The sequence below is a fragment of the Triturus cristatus genome, chromosome 3_2 (assembly GCF_964204655.1).
Source record: "Triturus cristatus chromosome 3_2, aTriCri1.1, whole genome shotgun sequence".
In the NCBI taxonomy this organism is placed as follows: Eukaryota; Metazoa; Chordata; class Amphibia; order Caudata; family Salamandridae; genus Triturus; species Triturus cristatus.
Genome location: NC_140584.1, coordinates 77,665,158 through 77,685,381, shown reverse-complemented (window position 1 = coordinate 77,685,381; position 20,224 = coordinate 77,665,158). Strand labels below are relative to the sequence as shown.

The 20,224-nt window shown below is 44.4% G+C and overlaps 2 protein-coding genes across 5 annotated transcripts in view; both read right to left on the bottom strand.

Moving 5' to 3' along the window:
* Positions 1-13,818, bottom strand: part of LOC146856834 (uncharacterized) — a 207,217-nt gene extending 193,399 nt beyond the window's left edge. Inside the window, exon 1 of the mRNA XM_085647265.1 lies at positions 13,719-13,818. Within this exon, the coding sequence (XP_085503391.1) occupies positions 13,719-13,798 (80 nt within the window). The 5' untranslated portion in view covers positions 13,799-13,818. The remainder of the gene's footprint in view (positions 1-13,718) is intronic.
* Positions 1-20,224, bottom strand: part of LOC146856833 (uncharacterized) — a 162,351-nt gene that overhangs the window by 116,226 nt on the left and 25,901 nt on the right. The window contains exon 2 of one of the 4 annotated variants that reach the window (XR_014979818.1): positions 13,719-13,815. The exons of 1 other annotated variant lie outside the window; for it this stretch is intronic. The gene's annotated coding sequence lies outside the window, so the exon portion shown is untranslated. Of the gene's footprint in view, positions 1-13,718; positions 13,816-20,224 lie in introns of those variants that run through there. 2 more of the 4 variants (XM_085647268.1, XM_085647267.1) reach the window with 2 other exon arrangements.

Genomic DNA, 20,224 nt, shown 5'->3' with positions numbered 1-20,224 from the left:
ACCATGACACGCGTCGGTCCCGTCAGACGGGAGTCGGGCGCGCCAGAGTAGAGCGCTCGATTGTAGTCGCCACCGGGCAGGAGCATCTTGTCCATTTCAAATGCCGGGTTCAGGGCGGGCCCGTAAAGGCCGTGATTAATTGCAGCTAGCTGGGAGGCCCAGTAATACCTTTTAATGTCCGGGAGGGCGACCCCCCCATCGTACCACGGGAGCGTCAATTTAGCCAAAGCAATACGCGGCCTCCCGTCCCAGAACAGGCGCCGCTGCAGGCTCTCCACCTCACGGAAGTAGCGCGCCGGAACCAAGTCCATAGTATTCTGAAGCGCATACAGAAAGCGCGGCAAGGACATCATCTTAAACAAGGCCGCTCGGCCAAGCGGCGAAAGCGGAAGACGCCGCCAGCGCGCAACGTCCTCCCGCAAGCGCTGGAGGGGGGGCAGCAAGTTCCGCTCGTAGCGGACCTCCGGGTCTAGAGTAATATATATACCCAGGTACCGGAACCCCTGGGAGGCAATCTGGATCGGGCAGTCCCGTGGTAGGGCCGGAGCCTCCCCGGAGAGCACATACACGCAGGATTTCGCCCAGTTGATGACAAGGCCTGAGTTACGACCGAAGGAGCGCAAAACATCAACCAGGACAATCAGCGAGTTGCGCGGGGAGGCGAGATACAAAAGGATATCATCGGCGTAGAGGGACACGCGGTCCTCATGCTCGGGGGTCCAGCGGAGACCACGGATGGAGGGGTGCCACCGCAGCCACTCCGCCAAGGGCTCCAAGGCCAATGCAAACAGGAGCGGTGACAAGGGGCAACCCTGACGCGTGCCCCGCCCCAGCGCGAAGGGGGCCGAGACTCGCCCATTCACCACCACCTGCGCCAATGGGCCCGAATACAACAATTTGACCCAGCTAATGAATCCCGGTCCAAATCCAAATTTCGCCAGCATCGCCCAGATGTATGGCCATTCAAGCGTGTCAAACGCCATGGTGGCGTCCAAGGACGCCAAGATGGCCGGCTCCCGCACAAACGGGACACGCGCGAGCACCCCATGCAAGCGTCGCAGATTAAGAGCCGTGTTGCGATGGGGTATAAAGCCAGATTGGTCTTGGTGGACCAAATCGCCCACCACGCCAACCAGCCGGTTAGCCAGCACTTTGGCGAGGATTTTGGGCTCCGCGTTCAAGAGCGAGATAGGCCTATAGGATGTAACCCGCTCACGGGGTCTCCCCTCCTTGTGGATCACCACGATTGTGGCCAGACGCTGGTCCGGCGGGAGGGAACCCTGCGAGTGGGCCGCCAGGAACATGGCGCGCAGGTGGGGCGCCAGTACATCCGGTCGTAGCTTGTAGAGCTCGATGGGGATACCATTGGGGCCCATGGCCTTGCCGGATGCGACCGAGCGAATAGCCAGGGCAATTTCGTCCGAGGTGGGAGGAGCGTCCAGCAAATCCCTGTCCTCCACCGTAAGGGAGGGCAGCGCGATGTCCCGAAGCAGGGCATGGGAATCTTCCTCCGAGCAGGGAGAAACCGGGGAGTACACCTCGCGGAAGTAATCCGCGAAGCAGGAGACAATGGCTTCCGGCTCGGTGACAGGCACACCATCCATCCCCTCAATCAAAGGAACCACACGACTCGCTCTCTCCCTCTTGTCCAACCACGCAATCAATTTACCAGCCTTATCACCCACATCATACAGTCGCCCCTGTTGCTCTCTACTGAGGCCCCTGGCCGCCTCCGTGACGAGGGCCCTATAGGCCGCCTGCTTGAGGTGCAGAACATGCAACTTGGCGTCGGTTACCCCGCTCCCCAGGTCACCCTCTAGTTCCGCAATTTCGGCCTCCACCCGGGTTACCTCCTCCCGCTCGCGCCTCCGGGCCTGGGAGATAAAGGAGAGGGCCTCCCCTCTGAGAACTACCTTAAAAGCCTCCCACAGGGAGATGGCCGAAGGGACAGACCCCACATTCTCATCAAAGTATCGCTGTAAGGATTTGATCAAGTCGGCACGAATAGTGGGGTCACGCAAGTACCAAGCATTGATTGGAGCCACCCTGCCCCCCCCCCTAGGGAAGACATCGAAATGTAACAGTACTGGGGAGTGATCTGAAATGCCCCGCGCCAGATGGCACACCTCTCCCACCCTCCCAGCATGGGCCGCCGGGACAAGGATGTAATCAAGCCGCGAGAGGCTACCATGGGCACCCGAGTGGAAGGTGTATTGCCGCTGCGCGGGATGCTTTAGTCGCCAGCAATCCACCAGGCCCAGAGTATCTAAAAGGCCGGACAGCCAGGCCTGTGCCCGGGGGAGGTCCCTAGGGGGATGGCGATCCAGAGACCCAGAAACTACCGCATTAAAGTCCCCCCCAACCACCAGCAGGCCACCCGGGAGGTCCAGGAGGAGGCGCCCCAAATCCGCAAATGTAGTAGATTGTAACCCAGGCGGGACGTACACTGATATAAAAACAAACACTCTACCCTCCATTCTACCCACCAGAACAGCGTAGCGTCCCCTCTCATCATGGCGCACCTCATCAATCTCCAACGGGAGCGAGTTCTTAATCATGATACCCACCCCCCGCGAGCCCGAGGTGAAGCCCGAGTGGGCCACCAAACGATAGCCTCGCCGATTCATGGCATGAAAGGAGTTACCTATGAGGTGTGTCTCCTGCAGGAAGATAACATCTGGTGAGATACGTTTCAGGTACTGCAGGACCACACCACGCTTAATCCTGTCCCCCAGGCCGTTAACATTCCATGACAACACAGTCAAATCCCTACCCCCCATCATACGTAGAAGCAATCAGTCGTCCCCCACAGAGCATCTCGAGAGCAACAATACAGTAAAGGGCTTGCCTTGCGGTGCAAACAAACGACACACCCCCCCCACCCCCCCATCCCAACAGAACTCCCCCCTCCCTGCACCCCTGCATGAGCCCAAACAGCCCCCCCAAAGTGCAGTGTGCCTGTCGCCCCATAGATGAAAAACTAACTAGTCCCCCAGAGGAGGAGGGAAGCCCCCAACAGACCCCACACGACCTCCATCGGAGGGGAACATAAACGATCAGTAAATGGTAAAGGAATGTTGTCCAGAGCAAGGCCTATTCTTCACCCCTCAGTTCTGATCCGGCGGGCCCTCCCCGCCAACCGCACCCCCCCCACCCCCTCGGCCCCGATCTCCAGGCAGAGTGTCCAACCAGTCCCCAGCCGCCTCGGGTCGGTCAAAAAAGTGCGTGCGCCCATCCACCTCCACCCTTAGCTTAGCTGGAAAAAGCATTGAGTACTTAAGGTTCAGGTCCCGTAGGCAACGTTTGACTCCGAGAAAACTCAATCTCAGTTTTTGGACCGCCGGAGTAAAGTCTGGGTAGAAATGCACATCCATGTTATCAAGCTTGACCGGTCCCTGTTGCCTGGAGGTCTGCAGGATAGCGTCTCTGTCCCGAAAATTAAAAATCCGGGCAATGAGAGGCCGCGGCGGGGCACCGGCCTTAGGTCTGCCCCCAGGGACCCGGTGAGCACGTTCCACCGCAAAAAGCTTACTCAGCCCCCGGGGCTGAAGATGGGTAAGGATCAAGTCTTCCACAAAAAGATCTGCCGCCTCCGCCTCTCGGCCCTCCGGCACTCCCACAATGCGAACGTTATTCCTCCGGGCCCGACCCTCGGAATCCTCCAGTCGCCGGTCCATCAGGGCGCTCACCTGGCCAAGCCGGCGCACCTCCTTTTGGAGGGCCACCAAGTCCGTCGTGAGGCTCGTTGTGGTGTGGGCCAGGGAATCGACCCGGTCGTTGGTTTTGGACAAGTCAGCCCTCACAAGGCTAACATCCACCAGGACCGAGTCTATCTTTTGCGCTAAGGTGTCGAAGCGCTGGTCCACCGAGGCCTTCATCTCTGCGATGGCGCCCATGACGTCCCGGAGGGTCAGATCCACCGGTTGAGCAGATGCCTCCGTCGGGCCCGCCGGGGATGTGCGCGATGTCTCCGGAGATCCCTTCTGGAGGGTGTAGCGGTCCATACTGTTGGATTGAGGCGCCGGGCCGCGGCGGGTCGTCTTCACCTTCGCCCGGTCGCCATCTTGTTTGGTGGACATGCCTGCTCTCCCACCGTCGTGCCAATCTCCTCGAAAGGGCCGGTAAACCAGTTCACGGGTTCCGGGGGGGGGGAGGGCGACCACTGGGCCGCAGGACGACTCACGGCCGGCGGGTCAGCCGGACACCTGGACAAGGCCACACCAGCGCACCCCGCTCCGCAACCCTACCTCGCTTGAGGGCAAGGAGAGCGCAAAAGCGAAAGTGAAAGCACGGGATACGCGAGTCGCCCAGCCCTGCCCGCCGCTGTTGTTCGCTTTGTCCCCGGATCGCCCCACTACTCCAATCCGGGGGGCCAGCGCGGAGAAGGCCGCAACCTTCAATCGGTGCTCCCACCGGTGTCCGGGGTCCGATTCGAAAAGGAAAAACGGATGGCGCCTCAGCTCGGGTTCACCGATGCAGTCCCCTCAACAAGGACAGGATATAGCCAGGATTAATTCAGGAGGTCGTGGTGGTCCTCGGGAGCCTCGCACCTACGCGGCCATCTTGGTTGCGCGCTAGGCTCCTCCTCCGGAATCTTTTTTAAGAGGTAGCGGCTAGCTTGAGGCACTTGGCACATATGCTGGGATTATTGGACTTCGCTGGCTGCATTTTGGACATAATCCCGTGCTTCGTCCCGGGTGGAGGAAAATTTTGTGCTGGCTACTGGTGAGGAGGGGAAAAGCTGCTGGTTAAAAAGACCGTAATTAATACTGGAAATTGGGAAAACTTGAATGGCTGGTGTGAAGGAGGAAAAAACACTCTGAAATTTGAACAATTTAACATTCTCTACGTTTGTCCCTTCTTATAGGGTTTTTTTTTTAATTTGAAAAAGGTGTAGTAAGAAGTAGAAAGCCCTATAATAGGGTTGAGCCCAGGCCAGTAGTTTTTGAAGAGATCCAAAGGGCTGTGTTAGAGAATGAGAAGGAATATGAATACGCGTCGTAAAGCCAAAAAGCGCCTCCTACTGGCTAAAGAAACTAGAGAACTGGCTTATGGTGCCGATAAGGATATTAGCCTGAAATCACCTGGCTCTGACTCTATGTTTGAGAGTTCAGAAGAAGAGGAGAGTACTGGTGCAATTTTGGTGGAAAGGGACGACAAAATAGAAAAAAACAAGAGTGTTTGTATCTCTTTCCCAGCTTTAGCCCTTTCTCAGATCGCTGAGAATCAAAAGAAGCTGAAAGTAATTGAAGAAACAAAACAGATTCCAGTCTTTGCAAAAAAACCGGCAGCATTATCCTCCTCGGTTTTGAGTCCGGCTTTGAACCCTGCAGCAGTCTTGGTACTGCCGTCGACAGAAGGGGTCGTGTCAAAAGACTCCCACGATGTCTCAAAAGAAATTGGACTGGTTTCAATTCAAGGCAGCACTGGTTTGACTGCTGCAGAATGTCTGGAACAGGGGACGGACTCAGAGCCTCTGGAGGTTCTACAGGAGCCCGTCAAAACAGTTGTGGATATTCCTCCTCTAATTATGCCTGTAGCAGCAGTAGTTTTATCTAGCTTGGGACATAATCCTCTAACTTCTCCTAGTGGAGGGTTCAAACAATCAGAGGCCATTGGACAAGAAATGCAGCATATTGGACTTCCTAATAAGATTGGAGGTGAACAACTATTATCTGCTTCGGACTTATCTTTTGCGTCCCCTCTCGCTAATTTAAATTCTGTCATGGATTCAAATGGAGATTTTCAGCTGAGCATTAAAGATCTGCTAAATCTAATATTAGATGAGATCCGGGACTTTAAAAATTCGCAAAGATCCGAATTGGCCTCTATCCATCAAAGATTAGAAAAGATCGAAGGGACAATGCTAAGTCTTCCTACGAAACTGCAAGAAGCAGAAGCCAGAATTTCATCATTAGAAGATCAAATGGTTATTGTATCAGAAAAAGTTAAAGAAGCTGGTAAAGATAAGGATACCCTGATAAATAAATTAGAGGAATTGAAGAACCACTCTAGGAGATCTAACCTTCGAATTGTGGGTATACCAGACGGTCTTGAAGGATCTCAGCCCTTGCAGTGGATTAACTCTTTTATTAAACAAAAAGTGGTCCCGGAATTCGACGGCGATCTTACAATCACTAGAGCTCATCGGGTGCCGTCACATCCTTTTCCTAACTCCTCTTTGCCTCGAACATTCTTGCTAAATTTTGCAGACTTTCGTGTGAAATAATTTTTTTGTCTAAAGCCATTCAACAAAGACAGTTTGCAGTTAATGAGACAGCAAGTTGTCGGATCTTCTCAGATATGACAGCAGCTGCTGCACGTAGAAGAAAAGAATTTGTAAAAATGCTCCATCTTTTTAAAGCAAAAGGAGCACAAGCGTCGATCGCTCAACAATCTAAACTGAAAGTGTTGGTTAGAGGCAGATTTATAATACTTCCTGATTTAGAGGAAGCCCAGAAGCTGTTAAAAGAAATTTTCGTAAGGCCCTAAGCAGTATTAGTGGTCTATATTTAAGGAGGCTTTAGGTTAATACAATAGCTGGATTGTGGGTGTTTTGAGTTGTCCTTGGAGGTTAGATCCACTAGTTACGAGATGATTGAGTTTTGAGAATTAGGGGGTTGGGGGGGGCAAGGTCACGGGAGTGTAATTCCAAGACACCCAGGTTAATTGGGAGAGGTAAAATGTGGAAGGTGTGGTGTGGGGGAGGGGTTCCACATTTGGGGAAGGGCAGGGGGGGTGGCATAGGGGGAAAAACTGAAGTCCTTGATTTTTGTTTTTTTCAATTCTACTGTAAAATTATAAAAGATAGGTTGAATTTGATTCAGAGGAAGGTCCATAGGTTGACAGAGATCAAGTCGAGCAGATATGATGCCCAGTATTGAATTATTGAAGGTTATTTCATTTAATGTAAACGGCCTAAATAATGGCAACAAAATGCGGGCCATTGAAGTATGGATAAAAACAGAAAATCCGGCAGTGATAATGTTGCAAGAGACGCAACTTTCCGATATTAAGCTGCCTGATTTTTGTATGTTTCAATCGTGGGCTTTGTACCGGGGGCTTTCTTCATCCTCTGCCTCCTTGAGAGGTATGGCCATATATCTAAATAAAAAATGACATGCAGAGGTAGTGAATTTTGAAAAAGACCAAAATGGTCGTTGGTGCTGGGAAACTTGTACCCTTAGACAGTTTAAAAAACCTATAACTTTTGTCAATTTTTATGCACCAACAGAAGATAGACCCAAAGTCTATGAGGAGTTATTTCAATCTCTAATTCAGGTACCGGGGGATCTGATAATAGGGGGGGGTATTTTAATATCCTTATGAATCCTTTATTGGACTCCTCCGAGTCAAAGCGTAAGCAGTGGAAACCTAGATCTTTTAAAATTCTACAACAATATAGCGTTACTCTTGACTTCCATGATGCCTGGCGAATAACTAATTCAAGTAAATCCGCATTTACATGCTGGTCTGGGAGGTATCGTTCCTCATCTCGTATTGATTTCTTCCTGGTATCCCGGACGTTAGACTTTAATCATCAGGCCTTTCTTTTTAATGGATTTTCTGATCATGCGATGCTGAGGCTACAAATCGAACTGTCAGAGGTATCAAGAATCCTGAAAAAATGGTCTCTTAATCGACACTATCTATATGATGAAATTTGGGTGGGTGCCTCCATGGAGGAGATTCGATATTTTTTGAGCCGAAATATGGGCACAGCATCGCTACATATGATCTGGGATGCACTTAAAGCCTTTTTCCGGGGGTTAGCTATTGGAAGGGATTCTGAATATATTAAAAAAAGCGAAGAAGGACAAGAAAGATTTGGAAGATAAGGTGCAAATGGCATATGCTCTCTTCATAAAAACTCCTTCCCAGAATAATAAAAATTTGTTGACCCAGGCTAAGTATGATCTCACCTCTAATTATTATGCTCGGGGGGAATCAACTTTTCAGAATGCACAGCAAAAAATTTATAAGGAAAGTAATTTTACTGGCCATTTCCTAGCGTGGCAGGCTAGGGAACGAGCCGCCTCAAATCATATCAAAGCTTTAAGATGCCCGTTAACTCTTAGACTAAGTAAGGATCCTTCCTATATTGGGGATATTATGGTTTCACATTATGATTCTATATATGGCCACCAGCAAAATGTGGATTTGAATGCTCTTAAAAAAGTATTATTAGAAAATAATCTACCTAAACTTACTGAGTTAGACAATCTTTCTATGGCCAGCCCTTTCACAATGGAAGAACTTGAAAGGGTTGTTAAAAACTTGCCGAACGGCAAGGCCTGTGGCCCGGACGGACTACCATCAGTTTTTTAAGGTTTTCTTTAGTTCATTTTCGGAATTTTTTCTTCAATTATTGAATTCTATGTTAGAGGGGGGCGAAATACTGGAATCTTTTCGTCAAGGCAATATAGTTAGCTTTTTAAAAAAGGGGGAAAACAGTGAAGATCCGAATACCTACCGGCCGATAACGTCATTAAACTCAGATTATAAAATCTTAACTAAATTGTTATCACTTCGGTTTAATCAGTATGCAGATGACTTGATTCACCTGGATCAAAAGGGCTTTATTGCTTCTAGACAATTGGCTACCAATATTCATTACCTAACGGAAGCCCTTGACTATTTCGGGATACAGAAAATTCCAGCTCTTGTTTTATTATTAGACGCCGAGAAGGCTTTTGACCTTGTTGTCTGGGACACATTGTTTATGATTTTGGATCAATTAGGTATTTCTTTCAAAATTATATCATTAGTTCAGAAACTATACCAAAATGCAGAAGCAAATTTCATTGTTAATACTTCAGTCGCCGGGGTGGTTAAAGTGAGGAGAGGCACAAGGCATGGGTGCCCTCTCTCACCGGTTCTCTTTGCATTCTTTATTGAACCTTTGGTGGCGGCCATAAAGTAGTGCCTGATTATTTGCCCTCCAATACCGTCAATAGCAAAGTTAAAACTATACACGGATGATATAATACTTATCATCAAAATGGATTTGGAGGCTCAAACTAAAGCTTTTGAGCTTTTTGAGGTTTTTGAAGCCTTAGGTGGCTATCGTATTAACAAATCTAAAACAGAATTTATGCAATGTGGCGGAGACATCGGGGTCTTACATAGAGACATTCGGTCATGCATTAACACTAAACCAAAAAGATATCTTGGCGTACATTTCTCATGTTCGGTTTCTGATTTATATCAGTTGAATTATGTACCGCTTTTGCAGAAAATTCAAAGCCTTTTTGAACGCTGCGATTCTCTTCCCCTCTCTATCTTAGGTCGGGTTGCATTAATTAAAATGTCGGTTCTTCCTTTATTTAATTTTTTATTTTCAAGTATTCCATGCACTTTATCTAGCACATTTTTCAATCGAGTTGAGTCTATGTTTACATCTTTATTATGGGCGAAGAAGACTCCGCGTATTGCAATTAGCACTTTATATGAGGATGTGGATCAAGGAGGCTTAGCACTTCCGAATTTAAGGGATTATTACTATGCGTATTTTGCGCAATATTTATCTAGATTCAAGCCTCAACCACAGAGTTATCCCTTTATTAATAGTTTGATGGATCTAATGCTTAAGGAAACTCAGATTCAATCCCCCTGAAAATTTTTAAATCACCTATATTGGTCAGTTATAAATGTTTACACTGATTTTTTTTTAAACGACAGGCATTGTTTAAAAGATATGATATTCCGGTTATTAATTTAGCTTCACTACTCTCAAGGATTTTTTCATTAGCAGGGATTTCATTTTCCTTAGATCTCACTACGAAATGAGCTGCTGCTGGATTTTATAAGATGTCTGATTTTTTAAAAGATGGAAAATGGTTTACTAAGAATGAAATGTCTAATCGGATTCCTAATGATTTTATTCTTCATGGGTCTTATAACATTTTATATAATTTTTTATTGGTATTAGATATCCCCCAAATTTGTGCACAAAGTCAATTAGTTAATGATTTGCTTATGGAAACTGTTAAAAGAAAACCGGGTGCTTGGAAACGGTGTTTAGCATTAGCTAAGAGTGTGGATCTTGGAAATAAAGCAATCAAAAAATGGGCTGATCAGGAGAAAGTAGTGATGACTTCCGGGGTCTGGTTAATGATCAACAAACTTAATTTTCACACTTTGAGGGGCGCAAATTGGCGAAGAATGTTATTCTTTAGTAAATGGTTGCTTTATCGAACCCCCTCTCTTCTTCAAAAAATGTATCCTAATCACTCAGCAAGCTGTTTCCGCTGCATCAATCATCCAATAGCTAATTGGTCCCACATTATGTGGTCATGCTTAAAAATTCAGAAATTTTGGGAGGATATGTTTGGCTTTTTGGAGAATGAATGTGATTTACAATGTAGTAGGACCGAGAGACTGATTTTGTTGGGGTATGATATTGATGCTTTATTTTCACCCCAAATGATTAAATTAGTATATATTGCAACAGCAGTAGCTAGATCACTTCTTCTGCAGAATTGGCGGACCGAAGTAGTTCCATCAGTGGTAGAATGGTCCCGCAAGATGCAAAGGGTGAAAAAAAGTGAATACATTTATGTGAGGCGAATTGGAGGTCTTAAAAAATGTAATAAAATGTGGGCCTCCTACTTTGATTAGGAAAAAAAAAAGGGGGATTTTTTCCTATTAACCCTGTGGAGGTGGTTTTTAGATCTTGATGAGGTGTGATCTGCTGCTTCCTGATTTGAATGTATTATGTTATCTTCATGTATTATGGTGCTAATTGTTGGTCATATTTGTTATTGTTTTTAGTGTGTTTTTTATGTTTATGTCTTTTCTTGGACTTCTATAAAAAAACAAAATAATAATAAATATAAATTGACAACAAGTTATTAAGTTATCAAAAATTACTTCCCACCCTTTACCCCTGTAATTCCCACAACTCGTACCTCAACTAAATTACACAATTCCCATAATTAATTACCAATTATTTAACAACTAATTAATAATTAATACCAAATAGATTACTTTCCATCTTTTACCCCTATAAACCCCACAACCTTCACCTAAAAATATCACACAATTACCATAATTAATTACCAGTTAATTAATTATTGATTAACAACCAATTAATAAATTACAAATAAATTACTTCCCACAATTAACACTATAAAATCTCAATTAAATAAATATTAATAAACAAAAAATAATCATTAATTTATTATAATTCAATTACTTCCCACCCTATTCCCCTATAAACCCACAACCCGCTACGGAACTAAAAAATGAAAAATTACTTAAAATAAATTTGATAACTGCTAAAAGTTTAACACATATATTAAAAAACAAACAATACTTATTTAAAAAACATACATCACATACATTTAAAATATTTTTTTTAAAATCGATATTTTGAGCAACTATAATTTGCAAACGATATTAATGACTTCTATATTTTTTTTAACGATATTTCTTACCTTAAACTCGATTTTCTTGACCACGATATTCTTGCTGTCAATATTTCTGTGTCACGATATTTCCAACTCGATACTCTGTCTGAATACCGATGGTGGGGTATGGAGAATGTTCCGTTTAGCTAAATGAATGATGAGCTGGTGGTAAGGGAAGACAATGGACCATGCAGAATTCGCCTCAGTCACTGTCCCAGCAAGAGACCTCTACACCTCTACGTTTGAAGGATTATGTGCAACAACTAATAGTAAAGCTTTACCCTACATATTGTTTTCCTTTTGGAATCTTTTGTAATTTATATAGAATTTAAGTTTAGATGCTTGTAAAGACGTTATTGCTTCTAAATTGATAATGTTCTTTTCCACGATGTTCCTATCATCAAACATTCATTTGTTTTATTGTTGTTACATTGCTGTTAAACTGCATTCCTCTTATGTATTTATTCTTTATATTTATTTGTTTTATTTCTTTTGTGTCATTGTATTTAGATTCTGTTATCTTACTATTCCTTGGCTATAAATATTTCTGCATATTTGGTTGGTAAGGGAGATGTGTTGTAACCTACTGCAATGTAGAACCATGGCACTCTAAGGTGCCACATGAGGCCATTGAGCCACCACGGCAACAATAGAATTGTAAGTGGGGGAGTTGGCTGTTGAAGGGAAAGGGGCTGATCCAGGCTGTGTGCTACATGTTTGTGGAATAAAAGAAGACTCAAGCTGTTGCCATCCCCCGAGTGCTTCTTAACACTGTAGTTCTTGTAGTAAGTGGGATTTCTGCTATGATCTATGCTGCTGCGACAATTACTGTCATTGCTGTGGTCCCATTTGTGCATGTAGCTGTAGTTGCAGCTACCGTTGCTGCTGTTGTTCCTGTCGGGGCGACAGCTGTGATTTCTTCAGTGGCCCATTGGGGTTTAAGCTGATGTCAAAGATGTGCACCCGACTGTTGTTACATCTATTATTGCTACTGTGGCCCCTGTTGTGCATGCCCTTGTTGTTGCTGCTGTGGTAGTTATTCTAGCTGCTTAGGTGACAGCTGTTGTTGCTGGTGTATATGGCGCTATGTTGGTAGCGCTGGCTGTCGATGTGGTCCCAGCTGTGGATAAAGCAGGTTTTCTGCTGTGGCAGCTGTTGGAGGTGGGTCACAATTGTTGCCCCAGCCTTGTTGGCATCTATCATTGTTGGTGTGTTCTCTGAGATGGTGGCAGCTGTGCTTCCTGCTGTGGCCCCCCTGAGCTTACAGCAGTGGTTGCACATGTAGTCTCTCTTGTGGCAGCAGGGGTCGGTGCTGTGGTTCCCTTCTGATACGAAAGAAGTGGCTGTTGCTGCTGTGGTTGTTTATACAGTCCTCACTGTTGTCTGAGTTGAGGTTGCTGATCTGGTCTCTGATTTTGTGGCGGCTGATGTCCCAGCCATGGTGGCAGCTCTGGTCATGGCTGTAGCTGCTAGTATTGTCCCTGACATGGTGGCCTTTGTGGTTACTACTGTGATCCCTGCTGTGGTTGATGTTTTCACTTTCGTGGCTTCTGCTGCGCTTGCAATTATTGTTGCAGCTTTTGTTGCTACTATGGTGGCTACGGCTAATGTGGATAGTGTTCTGCCTCCCCTTGTTCTTGTTTGGTGCCTGCTGTGGTTGAAGCGGTTGTGGATAGGGTTCTGGCTCCTCTTGTTCTAATTTGGTCCCTGACTTTTTGTCAGCTTTGGCCATTCTTATGGTTCCTGCTGCCATAACAGTTCTGGTCACAGCTGATGGTGGCTGTTGTGGACAGCTATGTGGCTGCAGGATAACAGCTGTTTTCATTGCTGTGGTCCCTACTGTTGTGGCAACTGTTGTTGTCTATGGTGTGGTTATAACGACTTACTGCAGTTTTGCTTTCTGTTATGCTAGTTGATGCTGATGCTAAATTCCCTCACTTTGAGACAGCTGTAGTCAAGGCACTGATGGTAGATGTAGTTGCTCCTGCAATCTATGCTGTGAATGCATACCAACATGACCAGAAAAATATTCCTGAATGTGTGTCAGGGAAGGATCGTAATGCAATCGCAGATGGAACTACTTTTTGGGCTGACTCATAAATGCAAAACACTGCAACATGTATAACTGAAACAGTCAACACAGAAAGTCCCTCAAAGAATTCCGTTTTTTTTGCTACACAATTAGTTTTGGCATGCAACTAAACCTGTCTGAAGCCAGACCTCAAAACTTCTCTGGGTTATCTAGTCAATTAATTCTTTTTAGATGTGAACAGATTTTACCATTCCCCCATCTCAGGTACATCTTACCTTTTTGATTTGAGAGCTGTACAGTATGTTCGCCAAAGTGTGTTGATTGTTGTTGTGTTTTTAAGCAGTTCTTCAAGCATACAATTAAATAATTATGCTGCAAAAGAAGAAACATAGCTGAGTCATCCTTGGTGTGAATTCATGAATTCTCTTAAGCAGGATTTTGTACTCGATGAACGATAACTAGTGAACGTAGTAGGACTGATCTTCAACACAAATGATGTCCCAAGAAAGACACTAGTGGTTGAAGAGCTGAACAAACATCTGTTTAACCAGTAGATGTCAGGGTATATTCTCAGCAGGACTGACTCAGTCCTAAACCTCAACCTTCTAAGGTATTCAAAAATAGTAAGTCAAAGTGTACTTCATAAAACCACCCTTTAAACTGAACACAGATACATTTCTGGTGTGTGCTGTATAGCTCACAATAATTATAATCATTGTTTTAGTTGTTGCATTTATGATCAATCGAATCAATAGTAACAATGAAATTACAACAATTGTGAGTGAAAATATATAAGTGCTGACCAGCTCAAAATGTGAGAAATAACCTACTTCCTCATTAAATCTTTAAATTAAAAAAGCTTCTATGTCATTTGCAGATAGATGGTATGACACAATGTGGTGAGGGCAATAGGGAAGACTGACCAGTTGGTCTTGATAGGCATACTTGGGGTGTCTATGTCTAAGTTTTATTTTCTTATTGACTTTGGTTGTGCAACATAGCAAGGTTGTTGCAGTAAGCACAGATTGACACAATAAATGCCCAAAAAGGTCAATTCAGACTAAATGATAAGATGCCTCTGATGGATAAGTCCGGTGGTGACTGTAGATGAGTATGCAGCCATGAGAAGGGTAGGTGGAGTATGGATTATGACAGATAAAACCTCCTAATTTATTACACTTGCTAACTCTGCCTTTAGCGACAAGTCTATATGTGAGGTTTTGTTTAGGCTGTTTACCGACTATGGTGTTTAACTCCAAGTGGAATAAAGATTTGTCTTCCGCCATTTGCTGAGTTGGTGCTCAAACCTCTGACACTGAGGAACAAAATGCACAGGGAGAGTGGATACTGCAGATTTGTCAAAATATGGGTACCCTTCACTTTTTGGAAGCCTTGAGAGTTTTGAAAACAGACACTTCTGGGCCTATTGTTTTTGCAGTTAGCGCTTTTTGTTCAGTGCTTGGAACAAGCAAGCTAAATATTTGATAGTGTTGGGTGAATTAATTTAAATCTGTATGATAGTCAGTTTAAAGTCGAGTAGGGAGTTTTTCAAATTTGTTTTTGGATTTTAGCAAACTAGGTTTCTTAATTATTTGCTTTTTATGGGTCAGCGATGGTCTTAATAAATCTTAACAAAGCATCTTTTAATGTGCAAGAACCTTTAGCCTTGGCTATTTGATAATTGTAAGTATATATTAGATTAATATACATCATTTATTTGAACATTGTATCACAATGATTTTATCTGACTGTACTTTGATATCAAATCAAGCTTATTTATGATACACCTTGTTGTTCTTAATGTTTTATTCTTGTACTTTGATGGTTCTAGTTAACACCCAAAAATGTATTTCTGAAACTGAAACACTTGCCAAAAGCGCATCAGAAACCGTTTTAATGTGGAGCCTCATATCACAAAGCAGAATGTATACTAGGGGTGCGTAAGAGAAGAAAGTCACATAAAAACAAACAACCTTCTCTACAAAGTTTTTCCTACTATAAGTCTATTTCACAAGCTTAAGCACACACAGCTGGGTGGCCGAATGGGATTGGGGAGTCAGCCATTTCCAGGATACATTGCCTGTAATTTTCCAATGTATCCCACTTTGGCAATCTGTGTGCCAGGAGTGTGAGAGATAATCCAGAAGTAGCAGATATTTAGGAACAAGGAATATTGTCTAATGTAGGGGGTTCTCTAAAAAATCTGAATACATCTGAACCACTGCTGTGTGTAAGTGCACCAGGCACTATGGACCTGGGATACCCTAGTCTAGAGGCTGGCTGAAAGGACTCAGATTTAGCTCACTCCAATGGGCTCTACCACCCTAGCGACTCCAGCACAACTGGAATCTTCTATGGTTAAGAGACTGATCACTGCCTGCAGATGAAAGGTTTATGGCTAGATTTCTAGAGGGATAAGTGTATATCTTAGACATGCACAGGAAAAAAACACCTGATGCTTCACCTGCACCATGACATTGGTGGTACTGCATTATACCTATTGCTCCAATCAGGATGCCTCAGAGGGACCCTGAAAATGACACTTTAACAATAGCAAGGGCTCTAGACTCTGACAATAATGGACTGGTGAGATCTCCTGTGGAAAGCCAGAAGACTACACATTAAGAGAAAACCTATCTCACAACAGCCTAAATCAAGCTTAAAGCTGGCTAGCTAGCTACTACCTGAACTGCGGTCACCATGTTACCCTTGGGCAATGCTCCTCCGAAGCTCGTAATTCCTAGCCCGATTAGGAAGACTAGAAGTCACCGAAAGATATATGGTACTCACTTTATTGAACTCAGGACAAAAGATTGTTCTATAGGCCTTGTTGGAATTAGAAACAAAGACCTGTAACTCATAATAGAGGTCAGCAACAAGTGTTTAACACACTGATTAATCTAGCAGCTGAGTGGATTCACTTGGCATTATACTTCGTATCCTGCAACCCTTTTTCACAGGATGAACTTAGATATATGGGGATCGATTACAGTATTTTCTGCTGTATGATAGGAACATCTTTATCACTATCTCACAGATGTTGCCCTCGATAATATGATTTTGATCCTTCCCCCATCAGTACAGTAGTAGCTACAATTGCATCACACACTTGAGCTTTATATTGAATGAGCTTAAACGTTCATCTGGAGAAATACCCTTTAGACCATCCGCATCTTACTGTTAACTGACTAGTGTAGTCAGTCCCTTTCATTACACTGCAGGGTAATTGCAAAGAAATGGCCATGTTTGGCTGCGCCTAGCTTTTTTTGTATAAAAGCTTCGAATGGAAGCATTTTTACTTACTCATGTCTAAGGTAACCACCTCACTCTAGGTCATTAGGGACTCTGTCTTCAGTCCTGAAATTTTCACCTACTGTTTGATTTTAGGTGTATTAGTGTGACTAGTTTTAATGAAAGCAAAACATGATTACAACAACTAGGTGAGACACTCGTGGGTGTGATGGAGTTTGTTGAAAAATGTTACTACTTAGTAATTCTATACAGTGATATAATGTACCTGACAATGTCATCCCTCAAGTGAGTTCTTTCACTTACTATAGTGTTCGTTACAAACAGGGCCGTATTATGCATTGTGATTGTTTGCGCCCGGCGCACCTTTGAAAAGGTGCGCCATGTGCAATCACAATGCGCACTATTATGATGTATGCGCTGCCCCCAAGGCTGCCGCGAACTCGCCCTGCCCCCAGGGCAGTCATTCATGTGAAAACACGGAGCACCTGCTCAGTGTTTTAACAGTGCAGGCGGCACCCACCTGTACTTTTACAGGGTAATAGAGATCCCCTTGCAGGTGTGTGCAGTCACTGACTGTACCCGCCTGCAAGGGGATGTCTGGGGCGTCTATGAGACCCCCTTTACTCCCTATAGAGGGCTGCTGTCAGGAGCGCACTGACAGTGCACCACCTTTTAAATGGTGCACTGTCAGTGTGCCTCTTGAGGGCTCCTTTGACTCTGCGCCGACTTCTGTAATAGGGCGAGGGCACAGAGTCAAAGGAATCCCCTCATTTGTATAGGGCACGCCCCTATGCAAATGAGGGAACACCCTCTGAAGGTAGCGCTGGCGCTTTAAGTGCACCAGCGATATCGGTATTATAGAAAGGGACGCACAAGCATCTGCTCCCCCTTCTATAATACCAAAGTACCCTGGGGCACACAAAGCAGGCGCAAATGTCCGTTGCGCCTACGGGGCACTTATTGTAATACGGTCCCAGGTGTCCCCCGTAACATTTATTTTGATATTATTGCATTCATACAAAAATGTTTGGAACTTGAAAACTTGGAAACTTAGCCATCCGTTTCAATGGTTGTAAAAAGGAGAGACTACAGCTCAAATATTCCACATACATCAATTGAAAAGCAATAGTAAAAACAGGAAATGCCATCATCATAATAAGGATGGCGGTGCCTGCAAGGCACTGCCACCATATTGTGGGCCTTTTCCGCCCGGTAGGCAATCATGACGATTGCCTACTGGCGGAAAAGCGTTGGACGGTCTTTCCGTCCGCCGCGGTAACCCCCGCCATGCTAATGTGGCGGGGGTAATAGGCCGTCCGGCAGGGTGTTGTGGCGGGCGGATCGCCACCGCCGGTCAGGCGGTGGCAATCCGCCTGCCATGCTAATGACCCCCTAAGTCTTATGTAGCTGTTTTCGTCTTTCTAGGCCTAGGGATAGGGTGGAGGACTCAATCTAACTGTCAATAAGACTAACATCCTGTTCGACCTTGCCCAAGAGAGAGGGCTTTTCCTCTTCCAATCTACTGCAGAGGACTTCAGAATGTACTTTATGGAAGGCTCTTGCCATCTTCCCAGCTATTAGGAACTGGTAAAATAGTAAAAACATAATTTTTGGAATAATAGATTATGCATTTTTCTAAGTGTTAGTCGATTTTTCCCATTTTATGTGGTTTCTACCAACATGCAGTTTGTGGTGGAAAGAGGTATGAAACCTGATGGTGAATCCAGAAAATTATACATTTCGCAAATGTAGACAACAATTAGAATTCAGTAAGGGGTCATTTGTGCATCCAACAATTAGAATTCAGTAAGGGGTCATTTGTGCATCACTCATGGATTTCCCAAAGAAACTAATTGATGAATTGTTGAAATGAAAAAAATAATCAAAATAAGTAGGGAATATAGAAACAGAAGACAATGTTTGCATCTATAACTCTTTGCCCTGATGGCTGGTTTACGAAATGTTAAGCCCATCAGATCTTTTTGGTGGCAAGGATATGTAGTGCTTGTTAGTTGTCCAAAAACACGATACCCAGAGGCAACAACTGAGCTGAAGCTTATAATGATTTTTCATTATGTATTAACCAAGCGTTAACTCATACTAATGAATTAAGAATAGGTATGGAGGAAACCTATAATTTATTTTTAAATGTGCGCTAAATGCTGTGTTTAGGAATAGTGGTTATTTGTACAAATCTGAATGCAATTCAGAGGGCATTTTGCAAAATGTGTCCTTTCTTACATTTGAAAACCAAAAATGAAGAGAAATTCAATTGAGAATAAAAAAACTTTTACTATTTTGAGGTCCCATACTTCTCTCAATAAAAAGAGAAATGCAGTTGTATTCCTAGGCCACTCTCACACTACCACACAACAGGAGAAGCCCCCAAAATGCAAGCGGGAAAACTTAACAATTCACCATTCAAATCGACCCATTTTGGCAATGTAGGTAACAGTGGTATTTGGACGTGGGCTCACCCACCACCGAGGAAGGCCTAAGAAACCCAGAAATATCTGAAAACGAGACACCTTTGGAAGTTGAGGGTGGTGTCACTTGTGCGTGGCTCCCACTACATTTTCTTACCTAGAATGCCTTGCAAATGCCAAATTTTGGCTAAAATTACACAACATATGTAGGGGGCATGAATTTCCCTAGGCATTCAAAACGAATTGAGGGAACAAGAATTACACCTAAGAAAACAGAATCATGTATTGCTATGCCTTACTGCCAATGCTTTATCCTGAACACACAAATGCTCATGTATGCCTTTACATGTGCTGATATGTTACATGACAGAATCTCAGTGTGGTTTTCATATTCATCCGAAGTGAACTGTAATTCTAATATGCCTGCACAGCTTCATGTAGTGAGAATACCCAGAAGTAATTTTATTCAATGTCATGCAAGTGCATATTTCTTGCACACTGTAGTAAGCATATCCTCGTTCAGAGGAGAGGATTGTCATCAAGAAGCATGAAATGTAGAAAGTAGCGGAGTCAGCAGTTGTTTATACTTTAGCATCTAGTCTCCAATAACATTTCACATTATTTCTCATTAGAAGATCCTGCTATCTGCTCATTAGTTGAGTTTCGTCCAAGGTATTCGTCTCAATTACATGCTCACGTTTCCATGACCTTGTATTGAGAAAAACTGTATAAAAGTGTGTGTAGAATGCTCCAACTAGATTTTGGATGGAGGCTACGGTCCATAAAAATGACAACTGTCGCTCGTTATTTTGCTTGCATGCTGGCTATTTGTGCATTAAACACATGCTAGACTTCTCGAAGTGTTGTGTTTTAGTTTACACCCCAGGTATTCACAACTTTCCTCAAATTCTGATAGAGAACTCAAGAATCTATGGGGATCCACAAAATATGTACCATTCAGTGTTCCCAGACTTCCTTTGATGAAAAAGGTACCCCACTTGTTTGACTGGGCCTACCGCCTCAAAAGGAAAGGCCCCAAAACTCAACGTGGGCCCAGGCTCAGCTGGCACCCAGGGAAACATTCCAACCCCAGAGATGTCCGA